The sequence below is a fragment of the Melanotaenia boesemani genome, chromosome 20, assembly GCF_017639745.1.
Source record: "Melanotaenia boesemani isolate fMelBoe1 chromosome 20, fMelBoe1.pri, whole genome shotgun sequence".
Taxonomy (NCBI): domain Eukaryota; kingdom Metazoa; phylum Chordata; class Actinopteri; order Atheriniformes; family Melanotaeniidae; genus Melanotaenia; species Melanotaenia boesemani.
In genome coordinates this window covers 13,386,910-13,405,232 of record NC_055701.1, presented here as the reverse complement: position 1 = coordinate 13,405,232, position 18,323 = coordinate 13,386,910, and the positions used below count along the sequence as shown (strand labels likewise).

The 18,323-nt window shown below is 40.1% G+C and overlaps 2 protein-coding genes across 3 annotated transcripts; one reads left to right on the top strand and one right to left on the bottom strand.

Annotated features, from left to right (window-relative positions):
* Positions 1 to 2,266: 2,266 nt before the first annotated feature.
* Positions 2,267 to 12,125, bottom strand: slc38a6 (solute carrier family 38 member 6). Its single transcript, XM_041972585.1, has 16 exons — positions 11,857 to 12,125; positions 10,466 to 10,596; positions 10,316 to 10,389; positions 9,901 to 9,953; positions 9,744 to 9,783; positions 7,783 to 7,861; positions 5,716 to 5,801; positions 5,567 to 5,625; positions 5,418 to 5,489; positions 4,533 to 4,589; positions 3,949 to 4,028; positions 3,747 to 3,847; positions 3,546 to 3,670; positions 3,308 to 3,452; positions 3,027 to 3,121; positions 2,267 to 2,936 (listed from the first exon to the last, which is right to left on the bottom strand). The coding sequence occupies exons 1-16, from the start codon at positions 11,950 to 11,952 to the stop codon at positions 2,853 to 2,855; spliced, it is 1,377 nt and encodes a 458-aa protein (XP_041828519.1). The 5' UTR covers positions 11,953 to 12,125; the 3' UTR covers positions 2,267 to 2,852.
* Positions 12,126 to 12,227: 102 nt separating this feature from the next.
* trmt5 (tRNA methyltransferase 5) lies at positions 12,228 to 18,323 on the top strand. 2 transcript variants are annotated; one of them, XM_041972652.1, is made up of 5 exons: positions 12,228 to 12,281; positions 12,779 to 13,365; positions 13,765 to 13,889; positions 16,139 to 16,778; positions 18,046 to 18,323. In XM_041972652.1, exons 1-5 carry the CDS (start codon positions 12,241 to 12,243, stop codon positions 18,105 to 18,107), a joined length of 1,455 nt encoding a protein of 484 aa, XP_041828586.1. In that variant the 5' UTR covers positions 12,228 to 12,240; the 3' UTR covers positions 18,108 to 18,323. The 2 variants fall into 2 exon arrangements, with proteins under 2 accessions (XP_041828586.1, XP_041828587.1); XM_041972653.1 differs by lacking the exon at positions 12,228 to 12,281 and adding an exon at positions 12,393 to 12,505.

The window sequence follows — 18,323 nt, the reverse complement described above, 5'->3', positions numbered from 1 at the left end:
CTTTCACTCTTGACCTTGACTTTAACTGTAACCTAAATAAAATCTGTTATTCTCCATCAAAGGGACTATGGGCACTGCAGAAGTTTGGTATTGTTTCCTGTCACTGTGTTGAGAACAGTTTTCTGTGTAACAAGGAATTTTTTCTCGGTTTCAAGAGTTTTTATACAAGGCAGCAAAATATTCAAGCTTTTAGCGATTTGGGAAAAAGGGACCTTATTGGAACAAGAGGCAGGCGACAATGTCAAGTTGGGTTTATGATTTACATAAAGACCTCTGAAGAAAAGCAAACTATGTGTTTCCTTAATGCCTTATTTTGCCATTTTTCTTCTAAAGGAAACTCTAGACTCCCAACTTCTGGACTTTTTTCAATATGATTTCATACAAAGTACAAACAAATTTGAGTATACATAAGTACAAGTTCCAGAGCATCTGTTGTTTCAAAAAGAGTCCTCAAAGTGAGGAATGTTGTTACTATGACACAAAGAGCATGTTTACTGATAGAGCATGGAAATTGATTAAAAGCAGAAAAGGAGCATGGAGTGAAGGTAAATGGAGACAATAAAAAAAAGGGAAGGAAGGAAAAGAATTAAACGGAGAGCACTTCATCAGTGATGACACTTGCATATCGATAGCGTTTGCGGAGGTTCAGTCCTTACCGTGACCAACAAAGAAAACCACTCATCATGACATCCTGCATTAAAAAAAAAGCTGATGTGAAAAGACCCTTGAAGCACCTTTCAGTCAGGAATGCCTGTTCAACAAGATTATGTGGCTGAACAGAAAGCAGATGTGCATGTTTTCAGCTATGCTGCAGTTTCTGACATCCACAACCTGTGACAGCACACTCGACTGATGTCGAAACACAAACAGGAAGAGGAAATGGAATACTGTACTGGCTTCATTTTGTGCCAAAATGAATTTCTATGGTTTTATTTGGGATCAGTTTTGCACAGATAAGCCTTTTGCCAGTGGTTTCGAACCTCGCTGGCCTCCATGAAAGCAGGGACTCTGTCAAAGGTCAATGTTTGGACGTTGGGATCACAACCAGCCGCTATCCTGGTTTCCAACAACATAAAATCATTTTCAGAGAACACAGTCAACACCTTTTAAAATAATACAAAAAGCAGAGGCTGCCAACAGGGGCTTAATTTCAGCCCACCATCGTTCCCTTGCCTCATTCCATCCTTTAACCCTGAGAGATGGTGTTGTCATACTGCTGGACATGGGCCCAGGGTGTGAGCGAGTTTAACTAAACAAAAACACTCCCACCCCAGGCAGAGGATTCGGGCCTCCAAAAAAACAGCTCAGAGCTATGTTCACTTATACACAGAACTGTGAGAAGACTGAAGCATCTGGTTATCTTGTCATTGTTAAAGTATCATAAACATGGACAGGAATGTTGATGAATTGATAGTGGTGTGCTCTAAAACCTGTCGGACACTAGGTGGTAATCTTGTGCTACATATGAGAGCTCAATGTACAAGCATGACAAAGCTGCGATGAGGACAAACTCAGCTCTTTTACAGCTATAGTTCCTTTTACAATATATTTTTATTTTATAACATGAACAGCAAATATGATAACTAAAGGGGCAATTCCCCTGTGATCATCTCACTTGTTTCTATTCAATCAACTGCCAGCCCAAATAGATCAGAATTTCTATTTAAAAGAAGTAAAAAAAAAAAAAAAAATCACATGAATATATTCAACACTTAGGTTTTTAACTTAATTATCTAAGTACCAAACCCATATCCAGCATGGACAGCGGCTGGGTTACTCTTTTATGATAGTTTCCTTTGAAGAGATGGAGGAAGACTGGAGATTCCTAGACTAGAGAACCTCCTATAAGGAGGGGAGTGTGAAAACAGGGTAGGCACTGCTTTCTGCAGGAATGGTGGGCCAATCTGCTTTAATTCTTGAGATTAAAAGCAGCAGTTGAGTGGCTGCAGGTTCCAGAAGCAGCATCAAGGCAATCTAAACAGCATCATGATTAGAAACGTGCAAAGCATGTGGCTTTCATTAGCTATGAGCTGAACCCAGAGTACAACACAGAGGAGCAGGTCTCAGCATCTATACGGTTCCTGCCAATCAAACATACAGACATGTTTAGACTGATGCCTTCCACGGCATCGATAAAGACATTTTAGTGGTTACATGAGCAAACCGACATGTCATGGCACAGACAACTTCTCTTTTATTAAATGCCTGGACTTTGAAAAATACCAATCAAACAAAAATTGATCTGTTAACTAGTTTGTGTTTTTTATAATCACATTCAATGACACAGATAAAAGAGCAGAACACCTGAATTTAAGACCATAAATGAGTAGCTACATGGATTTAAGGTTAAAAGTATGTTTACAATAAAGTTTAAAAAAAACAATTAAAAAATGAATCAAGGTTCATCTTTACATGAAATAATGTAATAAAGAAGTGGCAACCATCTTGCCTGAGACAACACTTTCATATGCCTGTGGCTGGTGGCTTACATAAAGTGCACAATTCTCCATAAACAGCAATACAGCAGCTATGATAGTAAGATTAAAAAAAAAGATCAGAACATAAAACCAAAACCTTATTATTTCTTTTACACCATGCAACTGCCCTGAATTTCATACAGTCAAAGAAAATAAAAAAAAAAATAAAACCTCAAGAATCGACATGTAGAAGTAAGAAAAACGGGCTGAGTTTGGTCTTAGTTTGTAAACAAGTGTTTAGCACAAATTTTCCATAAATGATCTTCCTGAGTTTATGCTACTTATTGTTTTTCTGTTCCCTTTCTATGAAACGTTTTTTTTTTGGTGTGTGTTTCCCTTTTTTGTACTGGGTCTCCGGTCTTGACTTGGGACGCATTATGGGCTCTCCACCCATGTGACGACGATGACAGACAGACTGATAACACCCATGATCAACCCAAAAACCACAAGCAGTATTGCCTAGAGAGAAAAAGTACAAGAAATTAAACAACATAAGCACAGAGTAAAATGTTTTACAGTGATATGTAATGAACTGCATGGATTATTTACCCCAACAGAGTCAAGAGATCTGAGGGGCTGGTTGCTGATTTTGAGGTAGAAGACACCCGGAAAGACAAACAGCAAGCAGCTGGACGTTGTCGATCCTGGGAAACAAATCGGAGAGACTTTTAAAGCTGGACAGCAACATTAATTATGTATAAGCACATTCTGTGATTTGAGTGACAAATGAATAATTGACATTAGATACTTTTCAGATCTCTTCGCAGCTGAACACAGATTCAGAAGCAAAATTAGGATTTATTTTCTCATATTTCCAAAATATCACATACCTACTACTCCAAACACATTACTTAGATCAGGCACAAAGATGGCCAGCATCAGCACCACACTCAGGATGGTTAAAGTAGAGACGATATGGATCAGCCAAGAGAAGTCACGACCTCCATACAGCAGCAAAATTACAGACTTACGGGCCTGCAGGTTTCACATAAAAAAAGTTTATTTGAGGAAAAGTGCTCAAGGAAGATTTAAAGACAGCAGGCAAGACAGACAGGTTTGTGAACTAACTGGAAAGTGTATTAGCGGGACAGTCAGCAGCACTGAGATTAGGATGGCCAGCCGAACTGTCATCACCATGATGTCCTGTGGCAAGTATGCATCATACCCAAGCAACAGCTCTGAGTCCACATGACCTATAAGCAGCAGATATGAAGAATGAAAATAAAAACATAGAAGGGCTTTCAATCATGTGTGTCACTGCAGGCTTACTGTAGAAGGTGAGGTAGCCAAATAAAGCAGAAATGAAGTAAAGCAGGAAGCTGAGGCCAATACTGATGTTTGAAATGTTCTGCATCCTGGCCTTGGTAGGTCTAAAAGACATCAGATATTCACTGAGGATACTGTGTACATTATTAACTTGCAGGGTGTGTGACTTTCAGTAGAAGTTTAAGGTTAAAGGTGTGGTGCTTACCGTTCCAGTTCGCAGTAGATTGGCAGGACAGTCGTGTGGCACAAAAAGGAGAAAGCCATAGTGGGGATGGCGTAAGCACTCTGCAACATACATCAGACACAGCACAGTCATCATTATCAAATTGTCAGCTTACATTGGTACACAGAAGTGAAATGGCAGGTGGGTTAGAGTACCAGTTGCATAGTGGGAATTATTGTCTAAGCTGCCAGTTGTGATGAATTAAAATGACCTATTCATTCTTAAAATGTCCTTGAAATATATCCTACTCTATAAATTCATATAAATCTTTAACACATTCTAAGGACATGTTTTTTGTAGTAAACATGAGCCAAATTATTTCTGCAACACGTAACTAGGTTTAATTATGTGAGTCATGTGTAATTATGGCTTTAACATGTAGCTTAAATATGAGTGGCAGCTGCAAAGTGGGCTGCTCAAGTTCCAAAGACACAGACCAATCCTTCATAGGTGAGAGTGTGACCTGTCAGCAGAGGCAAACAACTGCCATGCAACAGTTTTTCATTGCAACCTGAAAAAGGTCCTGCAAGTGGAGTGTAGAGGAAAAGCACTCGTCATGTACACACCTTAACAGAGATGATGAAGAGTTTGGGTGTACACTCTGAGTCAGAGAAATTTGATACCTGGAGAAACAGGGAGAAAAGACGGAGGGTGCTGTTTATATTTTTCTTTTTCCGAGAGATTATTTCTGCAGTGTGACTGAATAATAATAAAATCCCCCTGTCGGATTTTACAGTTATAAGGAAAGCAATCACTAAAGTTAACCCACATAAGCTCTGGAGATGTAGTATGGTGTATAATTTCTAAAGGGCAGAGTTCATTTCCAGGGTCAGACAAGGCCACCTGGACTTCCTTCCCTTCAGGACTGGCTTTATTCACCATGCACAGCTCTCTACAACCATTTCTGGTCCTCATCAGCTAAAGCTGACACAATCAGAAAACTTAATATCCTGGCTTTTCGTCTTAATCTTGTGGCCAGGACCATCTGGGCCAGACAATCTAACTTAGACATATGGTATCTTACAGAGCTTGTCAAAAGTTTGTAAACATCTACTCATTCAACACTGCATTGTCCCTAAATAAAAGCACTGATCCACTGAAACAAATAGTATATTTCCTCTAAGACAGTATGATATAAAAGACTACATTCAAAAGCTACAGAACAGGTCATACTATTTCTGATCAATGCTGCAGTGGCCGTGTTGCTGAAATAACACCAATAGCGTACAGTTAGCCCTGAAAATTAGGTTATTAAGTTTCTTTAACATGGTGCATGAACTGCTGCAGTCAAATGAACAGACACACAACATGGGTGAACTAATTTGACATCAGCTCTCGAGAGGAATCCAACAGGTTGTGATATTAAATAAATAAATAAATAGCAACATTGACCAAATTTAAGTCCTTTGTGGATTTACCTACAATTACTAACGCACATTTTTTTTTCCTACCTTGAAGGTGTCTGAAAGGGTAGTGACATTATAAGGCAGCGGGCAGGGAATGGACCATTTCTTAACCACAATCTAGAGAGAAGATGGTGCAATAAGTCAGCAGGGGAAAAGAAAATAGATAAATATTTAAGGTTTAAACCAGATCTTACCACAACTGCAAAGTACAGCATAAACAGGAAGGCAAGACTGCTGGTGTACCCCAGGAACCCTGTGATTGCAACAGAAAAGACAAATAAAAGTGATGACCTAAACCAGTCAGAGCAGAAAATCAAGAAGCTTTTCAAACTAATAAACTTACCAATTTTGGGTAACATTGACAGAGGAAGAATCACACAAACTGCAACCAGGATCAGAAGCAACCTACCATCTTCATACCAAGCATTTCTGAAAAACCCAACCAAAACACACATCAGTAAAGATTTATTTTGAATTAAGCTATTTTATCATCATAATGTCTTGTGTCCTGAAATGATAGAAACAGTAAAAATAATCTTCTATGCTTTAAGGTGGACCAGCTCTGGAAATTTGTCTGCCTTTGTTGCTCAAATATAGAGTGACAGATTCATCATGTGGTATGAATTAAAGGCTTTAGCTCTTCTGAAGCATAACAGTTATGTAATTCACATGCAAACGTTGTGCCATTCCTTCAGATGAGACCAAATCTCACTTGCAGGGTTTTTAAAGGAGGGAGAATAATATTTTCCTTTGCTGAAGGATAGCCTTGGCAGTTTATCCGGGATTGTGGAGCAAGAGGAGGTGGAGGGGAGGGGGTTGGTCTTCGAGGTGACACATGTGGAAAGCATGCCGGCTCCGCTGGGGTCAGGGTTGGGTGGAAGGGTGCTGCCTGTGGCTGCTGTACGTTGGACTGCAGCGTGGGGTCATGAAGGACTGGCTCCACTCCTCTTTATGGGGCTTCCAGAATCAGCAGCACCTGCTCTGACCACATCAACACCCACTGACCCCTGTTTGGCAGTTTCACAGCTGTGGTGTTACCGTAGGCGCTAAAGGATTTGTCTGTGCATCTATACAGTTTCAGCCCCGTAACTGGATGTCAGGGAGACCTCTGCTCTGACCCTGATGATCTTTTGTCCATTTGCCTCTTCTCCAAAACAAAGTTTAGATGAAGCACTTGAATGCAACTTAATTAGGACCTCCACTCAAGCAGACATAGTTAAAAGGAAAAAAAGAGAGAGAGAGATAACCACTAGGCTCCAAACTTACTGTAAAAGGCACAGAATACCTAAAGGACCCATTAAATGTTTTACATTTCATGCTACAGAAAGACACAGCATAGCACCGAGTTAAGGCTGGAGTGTGACTGCCAATGAGTCAATCTCCACACTGTGATGAAGAACAGTATGAATCTGGCCAACACAGCTCAATCCCAAATCTGCAGCTGTCTATATTTTTGGCCTGGTTCTGAATGTAAAACACAATCAAAGAAACAGGTTGCACAGCCTTTTAACGCAAACCTAAAAAGATCGAGCACGACTTGTGTTTTCACTCTGAAGCATTATGATAAATGAGCGGACAAAAAGTAATGCTTTTTAATATAAAACAACTCATTTATTAAAGCTTTGATGGAATCGAGTTTGTGTCTGTTAACATCCCAAAGCCACTCATTAACAGAATTGTTTTGCTTCCCTCAGCATTGAGCTGTAATTAGAATGGCAAAACTGATATCCCCTTGTATCAGTCTGATTCTGGGGAACATGTGTGAGAGATTTGGGGGTGAAAGGAACACACTAATACAAAGCAGCTGTGTGTGGAAGATTCAGATGTTGACGGATGGGGCTGAGAGCTTCTACAAGCCTTGCTAAAACCAGTGTGGCCAATAATAAAGTGGTAGACGTTACATTCTTGGCCAGGGATTCTTTGTGAGAGGAAAGAAATGCAGGCTCATCCACGTAGGCCAATGAAAAGCAGTCTGCTAAAAGTTGATAAATGACTCCCTCAATGACGAATACACTTCCTTTGGCTGAGCTTCATGCTACACAGCAGACAAAGAGTTTTCCCTCCAACCTCTCATGGAGAAATAAAATAAAATAAATATTTAAATATTAGTAGTAGTGCACAGAGGGTTGTGAGAGGTCCTCTTCCACCACACTTTTCATACATTTATCACTGATCAGCTAATTCCAGCTCGCCTTATTTTGTGGTGTAAAGTGTAAAATTTGACTTATTTTGAAAGCCAAATATATAACCTACAACATCATGGGAACAGGAATGACTCATTTGTTATCTTAGTGCAGCTAATTTAAAAGAATGTCTTTTTCGGCAGCTGTGTGAGATTTGCACCCCCCCTCTTTTTTTTTTTCTTTTTTTTTTGACAAAGTAGGGAGTTCAGAGTGCTCAAGGTACCCACCCTGTGTCTTCTGGCCTGAGGAAGCTGTGGATGGCTGCAGGAAGCTCTGACTTCAAGATGAACAAATATGATGACATTGCTGACATGAGAGAGAGAAATTCATTTAAAAAAATGCAGACAATCATGCCAAACTTCAAAATCACAAACACAGCAGATGAGTAAATGCTGCCACAAGCAAGTTGTTGCATGAGGAAGATGAGTAATTTCCTATGTGCTTTATGCAGGACTACAAACTGCTAGTAAGCTTGAGCAGCATCCAGAATGGAGAATTGTGAGTAAAAGTGTGTGTGTGTGTGTGTGTGTGTGTGTGTGTGTGTGTGTGTGTGTGTGTGTGTGTGTGTGAGAGAGAGAGAGCGAGAGAGAGAGAGCGGGGAGGTGGTGGTGGGCTGTGCTAACAATAATGATCTCTGACTCTAATCCAGGTACTTCTACCCTTTCCCCATCTTACTAGGAAACAGGATACTTCCCCATATACTGTGACAGCCAATCAGAGAGAGGATCAGGGTCATTTCCTGAAAGTGCCCAAAAAAACTCCACAAGGAAAATGGGAAAAGAACACACGTGGTCTGAAAAAGGGATTCAGGTGCAGTGTGTGGTTAATCATAAGGGAGAGTAATGTCAAGGGCTTTAGATTTGCGAAGCTAGGCCTATGCAGAGTTATCTGGGCCCTTATTGCCCCAGGGCAGGTCCTGCACTTGCCGTCAAGTAATCCTAGCCATAATCCTTCAGATCCTGTATTTGTTTATAAAAGAAAATTCCTCCAATAACCCTCCAGCCCACACAGGCACAAGCACATTCTCCCTGAGAGCAACTACTGTTGTTTATAAGCCACAAAATCTGTCAGTAAAAGGTTATACTTAGACAGTAGGTGCTGTAGCATATTAGTCAAATGTTTCACAGCAATTTTCACTCATCAATGTAAACAAACTGTTAGAAAAAAAAATTAATAACAGTTTTAAATCACACAAATAACCAAAGGCCCTGACAGGAATCACACAACAGGCACAACACTTCTATGGAAATTCCTGGTGGGATCATACTTACATCATACTTACATTTCTAAACAAAAACAGCCCTTGAATGAACAAATAGAATTGTGGAAAGAAAACAGATTCCAATAATAAGAACATATGTAAAGTTCAAGGAAAATATAGTAAACTCTATGTGTGTGGTCAGCAAATAGCTGGAGAGTGTGTTCAACATCAGACAGAGCCACTTTCATTTCATTAAGAGCAAGAAGAGAGGCAGGCTGTGAGAGCCAGGGGCTGGTCAGTAATTAAGGTCAATTGGCCCATCAGCCTTTGGCAGAGCAGATGAATGTTTACCCAGAGTGAGGCTAATTGCACTCTTATAAAAGGGGCCGGGGGTATAGACAGATGCATGCTGAAGTGCTGGCTCTCACACTCTTGCACATACTGCCCCATGCTGGGAAAACCACAAACATACCAGAGGGTACGGCAGTAATCCACTCAGCCGTGCCACTAATGACGGCAGAAGAGCTATCGCCTCAGCTCTCAGCTGTCTGAGGGGAAGCACCGTCCATGGAATGAGTGGAGATGGTAGTGGGAGACAGAAGTAAGAGGGGGGTGGAGATAAAGGGAGGGGTCCCATTAGATTACTCACCACGGACAGGGTGGGAGTGGGTTTACCATCAGCGATCAATTAGATGAGAAGTCATGTTTCAGGCCCAGGGGAGAGGGGCGGCAGCTATGGGGGTCAAAGGTTATCAGGGAATCTCGATAATAGCCTTAGAACAGAAGTAGTGGGGGCATAAACCTCAGCAAAAAGGACTCTGATTGCCAGCAGGAGGCACCATCTACCTCCAGAATAAATAAACTGACCCTCCAGCACTCTTCACCCTCATCAACACTGTGCTTCTCGTAAAATACACATAATCAGTTTATGTTCAACATGTCAGCAATAATGTCTGTTACTGCACATTATAAGGGAGGCAGACTTACCACCAATATTTTGGATGACAATAGCAATTCCAACCATAATCTAGAGAGAATTTTAAAGAAGGATGTTAGCATGATTATGCTTCCTGGTCATGTTAAAAATTAATGTCTGAACTGTTTGACTGGGAAAACTCACAGCAGTCCACAAACCAACACTTACTTTTCCTGTTTTTTTCATGGCTTTCCCTCCAAGATCCTCATATGAGTTGATACCTAGAGTAAAAAAAACATTTGGAAACATATAGAATTAGACATAAGATTTGTGTGTAGAGTAGTCCAATGTTACAAAACTCTCAACAGAATTGTTGTGGGATTCATTTATCTTCTCTTTTGGCTCCTTTGACCTTCTTCCAAACATTATTTAAACATCACCTGATTCAGATGGAACAAAGCTCTGACTTAAATACAAAAGATACACAATCTTAAAACACACAATAGATCAGCTGACACTGATTTAATCAAAAGTAAAGGAAGAGAGATAGATCAGGGTGTGAAGTCTGTATGTAACCTCATAAATAAAGTCACAAGAATGTGTTATCTCAAGTTAGACAATGTATCCATTGTTAATCTCCCACCTGTTTGGTCACAAAGCCTCAGAAGAAAATGTATAGAGTACGCTGCCAGGCTGGACACCAGTATCAGCAGGATACTAAGGAAGAGCAATAATTAGCCAGTATGAAGTAAATATTTGAAAGGTAAGACTGATAAAATGACAGCACTCTTACCAAAAACCAACTATTCCTGTGTTGGACATGGCATACGCTAGGCCCAGTATACCACTGCCCATGATGGCATTCATCAGGTTAAACACGGAGGAGGTGAAGGAGGCTCCTGTGGCTCTGGTTTGCACCGATCCCTATATACAGGGCAGATACAACACACCGGGGGTAAGACTATGGCAATAAAGACAAAGAAGCAGCTGAAAACAAAATCTGTTAGGAGGGCTGCGTATGGCAGGATCAAGAACAACTGGCCAGCCTTGATGATAGATGTCATGAAACAACACTACAGTGGTATGTAGGATCAAGGAATGGAAATGGGAATGATGGGGTGGGATTTGAGCTGCTAGCTGCAGGACAGCTGCCTAAGCTCAGGATAAGGGGAGCTGCCCAAACTGCTTGACCCCTCTAATGGGGGATATCCTGGATAGAACAAGTAGCAACTCTAGTGTCAGTGTCACAACAAGCTTGGATTGACCTGCAAGCTGCTCAGTTGGATTCGCCTGTTACAGTACTAAAAAACAGGAAGCATGCTATAGCTACCAGATAAATGGAAATATAGACTGGCTGCAAATCCAGATTATTAAATGAGAAATCTGTAAATACTAAGAATAGCACTATAAAAACAAATATGAATAAAGATGTACTTGCAGATTTGTAATCTATGTTTAGAGTCACATGGAGGCTAAGACTATCCCAGCATGCATGGTCTAACTTGTATATATTTCTTTCTATTATAGCTTGTGAATGAAGTCAAGCTGATGACTGAATTCAGAAAACAAGTTAATTGTAAAGTTGATTAGTTAAATGGCTATTTTGAGCTAAAGTTTCTGTTACTGTTAAAACAGCACTGACTGATAAATTTAATTTAAGATTGGGGACTGTCTCAGACCATTCGTTGCTACTGATATTCAAATTTAAAATACATATACTTATTAATACAGAGGTCATCCTGCTTATGGATACTCTACTGTTAAACACCAGGGGTTGTTTTCTACCACAAAATAATTAAAATTCTTTCGTTTTAACGAGATGGATTCTAGCAGTTTATATACACACACACACTCACACAGTCGACTTACATGATCAAACTTCGAAAGCACTGGTGTTTAAAACTAGTTTCTCTTTAAGTAAACAAATGACATCCTGAATTTAATGCTGACTTTAATCACTGTTTGTATAAAGAAAAGAATTCATATAAAGCGACTTAAATGTAATGGAAAAGCAGCTGTTTGACAGGGTTAACAACTTTCACTTTCAGTGCTGACAGAAGCAAAATCACTGAAACTGAAAATATGAAGTTCAGCTCATGTGATGTCGGTCATAAATATTTCCACATGATACCGACTTAAGTTATCATGTTCTTTCTTGTAAAACAAACGATAGGGTTCACTCACATTTCCTATTAAAGGTGTCGTCTCGCCTCCTTCTGTGTCCCTGGCGGTGCATTCATTGTAAAAGTCTGTGTTGTTGTTACGGCCGTTGATGCTCATCGTCAAAAACTTTCAGAGAACCAACGGATCCGTGTCAGATCTCAGAGGCGCTGCAGTCAGCGTTACTGCGGTGAGGGCAGCAGGTTTTATGAAACCATCTTCTCCTTCTGACACTTTTAAGATCTCCTCTTATCAACTTGTCAGCTGCTCACTTTTGTTGTTGTTGATAACCCGCATCACGTGCCTGTTTGTTCCGTCGCATTTGTCGTGACAGTATATAGATTAGCCAATCAAAAATCGACTCTCCGGACGCTTGCCCAATCACCATTCAGCAATGGTCCACCACCGATGACGCAATTCCAGCATGTTCGAGGACAGATGATGTTGAGGTGAGCGTTTTTCTGCTTTGGTATCACATATATAACCTTTACAAATCCGTTCACTGTTCTTTTTTAGAACTGATTTGTGGATAAAGTACCACGAAACGTTTTTTTTTACTTAACAAGGAAAGTCTTAATTGAAATTGAAGAGTTTAAACTTTGCTGTTTCACCTTAAGAAAGAATTCGTTGAAGTTTTTGCCAAAATATTTCATTGCACCCAGAGCTAGAAATGGTAAAATGAATTGTTTTCTTTCCTTAATTCAAATAGAGAAAATTAATGGGATTTTCTTCATTTAGATTAAATTCACATCAGCAAGAGTAGCCTTTAACCTGTCAAGCCATTCTTACCTTATTTGGTCGATTAAAACCCACAGTGTTTCTCAACCATTAAAAAAATGCAGACAATGATGCAGTGAAGACATTGCGTGCGCAAACCCAACCATTGGGACCTTGCTGTCCAGTTTTGTGTTTGATATCAGCATGATGTCTGTTTTTGTTTTTACAGACTTCTCACCAGAATCGTGACATCTGTTGAAACTCAGCTAAAACTAAAATCAGCCCCTCTGCGCCAGAACCTCTGCTCTGCTTCTCCACTTTGTCCTGGGTTTGCTGCGAAGACCATAATGGAGCCTAAACTGTACCAGCCCCCACCAGAGGTCCGGGGTATGACCTCTTTGGACAAAGATGCCTTCACACAGTACATTACAGTCCCAGCTCTTCGGGTACCCACTGGGGTCTTGAATAAAGTAGTAAAGAGTCTGAGAAAGTCCACTATCCAGCGCCCAGGTGTACCCAGAGTGGTTCAAGGCGAAGAGGAGGATAGTGGCTTTCGGCTAATACTGCTGGACCCTCACAGAGTGTCTTCTCCAAGCTCGTTCAGTGAGGCTGAAGCCGAGGCCATCAGGTCATTCGGTGTCATTGAGGAGCTGCACCACTATGAGCTGAAGCTGACCTATGACAACCTGAAGAGTGAAGAAGTGCTGGAGGCGGTACTCCCTCAGGGTCAGGATGTTACATCAGGGTTTAGCCGGGTGGGACACATCGCACACATGAACCTGAGAGACCACCAGCTTCCATACAAGAACCTCATAGGTGAGAGGCACACACTAAAACACAGAGATTTCACTTCAAAACAACATAGTGGTGACATCTTGATATAGTTACAGCTTCCAATAGTTTTTATCAAATTTGGTGCTGTCATAAAAAGTGTGTAACTTATCACTTTTGAGTCTCACAGGTCATAATGTCATTCATGAAATTTTCTAAATTGTCACAAAACTGATTAAGAAGGGTTGGTCATGTTTTACTGCTTAAAGTGTTTTCTTTAAATATTCAAACTCATCTCTTGTGTAGTCAAGTAAAACAGCAGGAAGTCTGTAGGGACATAATGCCGATTTTTCCAACCACAGGACAGAAGCAATTGATGAATACAGTTTGTTACAAGCAGATATCAGGGCTTGGAATTCTAATTCTTTTCCGCTTCCACTGCAGGTCAGGTGATCATGGATAAAAACCCTGGTGTCACCTGTGTGGTCAATAAGACAAACATAATTGACTCAGCTTATCGTAACTTCAAGATGGAGGTGTTGGCTGGCGAGGAGAACATGGTTACCAAAGTATGTGCAATTATTTCAAGTAATGATTTACACATATGAACATATAAGCTGTGTCTATTTTGTTTCAAATATACAACCTTATCTAAAAGTCTCTGACTCTTTGTGTAAATGCAAATAAGATCGTAACGCAGCTATATCTAAATCTTTAAAATCCCATAGTTAATTGAAAATAGCACAAAGACAATATGGCAAAACAAAGATAGCTTAGACATGAGTGTGCAATCAGTTTAATCACCTCATCTTTTAATAACAATGGAAAATCCCGACTACACTAGATTCGTAATTGACCTGTCATAAGGCTTTCATGAGCTGCTGACTTTGGGAAAAACAGTTACATTTCCACATAACTGATCTGTCTGAGCTTATCATAAACATTTAAGTTATTCTTTCAGTAACTAATGTCATATTTCTTTATCTCTACTCACTGAGCCTCTCCTGAAACTTTTTTTGACCCCCAGACTACAGTGCATCCGGAAAGTATTCACAGCACTTCACTTTTTTTACATTTTTTTATTTTACAGCCTTATTCCAAAATGGAATAAATTCATTTTTGTCCTTAAAATTCTACACACAATACCCCACAATGATAATGTGATTTTTTTTTTTTTTTTTTGAGAAAGAGATTTTTGCAAATATATTAAAAATAAAACACTAAGAAATCACATGTACATAAGTATTTACAGCCTTTGCCATTAAGCTTAACGGTAAGCTCAGGTGCATCCTGTTTCAACTGATCATCTTTGAGATATTCCTACAGCTTAATTGGAGTCCACCTGTGGTAAATGCAGTTTATTGGTCATGATTTAGAAGGCACACACCTGTCTATATATAAGGTCCCACACTTGACAGTGCATGGTAGAGTACAAATCAAGCATGAAGTTAAAGGAGTTTTCTGTAGACCTGCTAGACAGGGTTGTCTCAAGGCACAAATCTGGGGAAGGGTACAGAAAAATATCTGATGCATCAAGGTCCCAATGAGCACAGTGGCCTCTATCATCCGTAAATGGAAGAAGTTTGGAACCACCAGGACTTATCCTAGAGCTGGTCGGCTGCCTAAACTGAGCAACTGGGGGAGAAGGGCCCTAGTCAGGGAGGTGACTAAGAACCCGATGGTCACTCTGTCAGAGCTACAGCATTCCTCTGTGGAGAGAGGAGAACCTTCCAGAAAGATAACCATCTCTGCAATCCACCAATCAAGCCTGTATGGTAGAGTGGCCAGACGGAAGCCATTCCTTAGTAAAAAGCACATGTCACCCTGCCTGGAGTTTGCCAAATGCACCTGAAAGACTCTCAGACCATGACAAAACAAAGTTCTCTGGTCTGATTAGACAAAGACTGAACTCTTTGGTGTGAATGCCAGGCGTCATGTTTGGAGGAAGCCAGGCACCACTCCTCACCAGGCCAATACAAACCCTACAGTAAGCATGGTGGTGGCAGCATCATGCTGTGGGGATGTTTTTCAGCAGCAGGAACTAGGAGACTTGTCAGGATAAAGGGAGAGATGAATGCAACAATGTACAGAGACATCCTGGATGAAAACCTGCTTCAGACCACTCTTTATCTCAGACTGGGGCGACGGTTCATCTTTCACCAGGTCAACGACCCTAAGCACACAGCCAAGATATCAGAGGAGTGGCTTCTGGACAAATCTTGAAGTTCCTTGAGTGGCCTAGCCAGAACACAGACTTGAGTCTGATTGAACATCTCTGAAGAGATCTGAAAATGGCTGTGCACTGATGCTTCCTTTCCAACCTGATGGAGCTTGAGAAGTGCTGCAAAGAGGAATGGGCGAAACCGCCTAGATAGGTGTGCCAAGCTTGTGGCATCATATTCAAAAAGACCTGAGGCTGTAATTGCTGCCAAAGGTGCAAGTATTGAGCAAAGGGTGTAAATACTTATGTACATGTGTTTTATTTTGAATAAATTTGCGAAACTCTTAAAAAAAAAAAAAAAATTCTACTTTGTCATTATGGGATATTGTGTGTAGAATTTTGAGAACAAAAAGGAATTTATTCCATTTTGGGATAAGGCTGTAACATAAAATGTGGAAAAGTGAAGCATTGGGAATCCTTTCTGAACCTCACATTGCCTCTCAATGTGTCCATCGGGGTATGCATGTGTATAAAAGTACTTAATGTATAATTAAAGTGCTTTATTAGTGTGATAGTGGTAAATGGTTACAGTTTTATTAACATTTTAGTGTCAGAATTTATTTGTAGTCATGGCTGGATTATCTGTTCTTGTTGCAGGTCAAAGAAAATGGGGTGACGTATGAATTTGATTTTTCCCGTGTGTATTGGAACTCTCGACTGAGTACTGAGCACCTGCGAGTGGTGCAGCTCATTAAACGTGGTGACACTGTGTTTGATGTGTTTGCTGGTGTTGGACCTTTTGTTATCCCAGCTGCCCGCATGGGTGCCAACATTTTGGCCAACGATCTCAACCCAGAGTCTTACAGATGGCTGCAGCATAACTGCAAACTAAACAAAGTGGACAGCAAAGTCCGAACCTTTAATCTGGATGGCAGAGCTTTCATCAGGGGACCTTTAAAGGAGCAGCTGCATGCTCTACTGAAGGGAGAAGCTGGTGTTCATGTGGTGATGAACTTGCCTGCGTTGGCTCTGGAGTTCCTGGATGCTTTTAAAGGTCTCCTGCAGGGAGAACCTCCCTGTGACCAAAACCTCCCCACAGTGCACTGCTACGGCTTCTCTAAAGATGAAAACCCTAAAGCGGATGTGGTGAAGAGGGCTTCCCACAGCCTCGGATACCCTCTGAAGAACAATTACTCAGTGCATTTTGTGCGGAACGTAGCACCCAACAAAGATATGATGTGTGTAAAATTCACACTCCCCAAAGAAGTCCTCTTCTGCAGTGATGATGAACACACAGGTGAGAAATGGTTTGTAAATCAGTGAGGAAAGATCTGTAAATTGAGTAGGTACTAAAACACTTCCTCCTACTGGGTCTTATCAACACAATTTCTTCTTGTTATTATTAAGCTTTTTTATTATCTTGAAAGTATTGGCGATTTGTCCAAGATGTTCCCTGCTTCTTGTGTAACAGCAGCCATGTTAGGCTCCTTACCCTGAATCAGATAAAGTGGGTACAGAAAATAAATTAATGTAAAATGATTTTCTGGAAAATGCAAATGTAACAGAGCTATACAGTCATAGAATAGGAAGGATTAATATTTTAATTATAAGGTTTTATGTGTCAGAGCATAGTAGGAAATGATCTGGACTTTATAAAGTTTTAACCCCTTAATTATCTGCTCTACTGTTCAGCAGAGCAAATTTTTCAAAAACTATAATAAATTTAATTTAAAAAAATGTGGCGGTAAACCTGTCTAAGCTAGCTCTGCAACTTGGTTTGCGTATGTAATTACAAACCGAGAGTAATATTATTCCATTACTGTTTAAAGGTTTGACCATTTAGCTATTGTTACAATATAATTATTAACTATTATCTCAACTGTTTGTTTAAAAATCATTGATTCTTATTACTATTGTCCCAAGCAAATGAAAAAATTGAAAGAAACATTTTTTCCATTGTTTTTTTTCTTAGTGCAGACATTCAAGGGTTAAAATGTATTTATTCATTATCTTAACCGCTTAGTCCATTTCGGGTCGCAGGTAAGCTGGAGCCTATTCCAGCATTTTAGCAGGTGAGAGGCGGGTTCACCCTGGACAGGTCACCAGTCTGCCGCAGGGCCAACACAGATATGGACAAACAACCATTCACACACACACACACACATTCCTAGGGAGAATTTAGAATAACCAATTTACCTAACAACCTCAGATGAGCTACAAGTTAACATGTTAGTGTAATTATTTAACAAAACCAAAATGTGGAAGCACTGTGAAAAACTGAGTACAGACAATAATTCATCGGCTTGTAGAACCACCTTAACCAGCAATAACAAATTGTTTTCATACATTATTGGTCTCTCAAATCGTTGCAGACGAATATTTGCACAATCATCTTCACAATATTCATTCAGTTAATTAAAGTTTGAAGATTGTGTTTATGTACAGGCCTTATAAGGTCCTGCCACAGAGTTTCAATCAGGTTAAGGTCTGGACTTTAGGTCATTGATTTTGTTGTGCCCAAAAACTTTAGTTTAATTTGATCTTTTTTTTTTCTTTGCATTCAGAGTCCTCAGAGGAGCCAGCCCTGAAGAGACAGAAGTGTGAAGAAACTACACACTCAACATGATAATCACATAAACCTGGAAGTATCGGGAAAGCAAGAAAATATTAAGGGGATGTTTTTTTTTCCCTCTCTGTAATGTTTTATCCTTAATACACATATTCAGTCTTCTCTGGAAACCACAAACTAGTTTCTGCTTGAATTTTGTGCTCTAAGATTGGTCCTAATTCTTTTAATTTTTTGGCGTCACAAATTACATGTTGATTTGTTTCATTTTTAAAT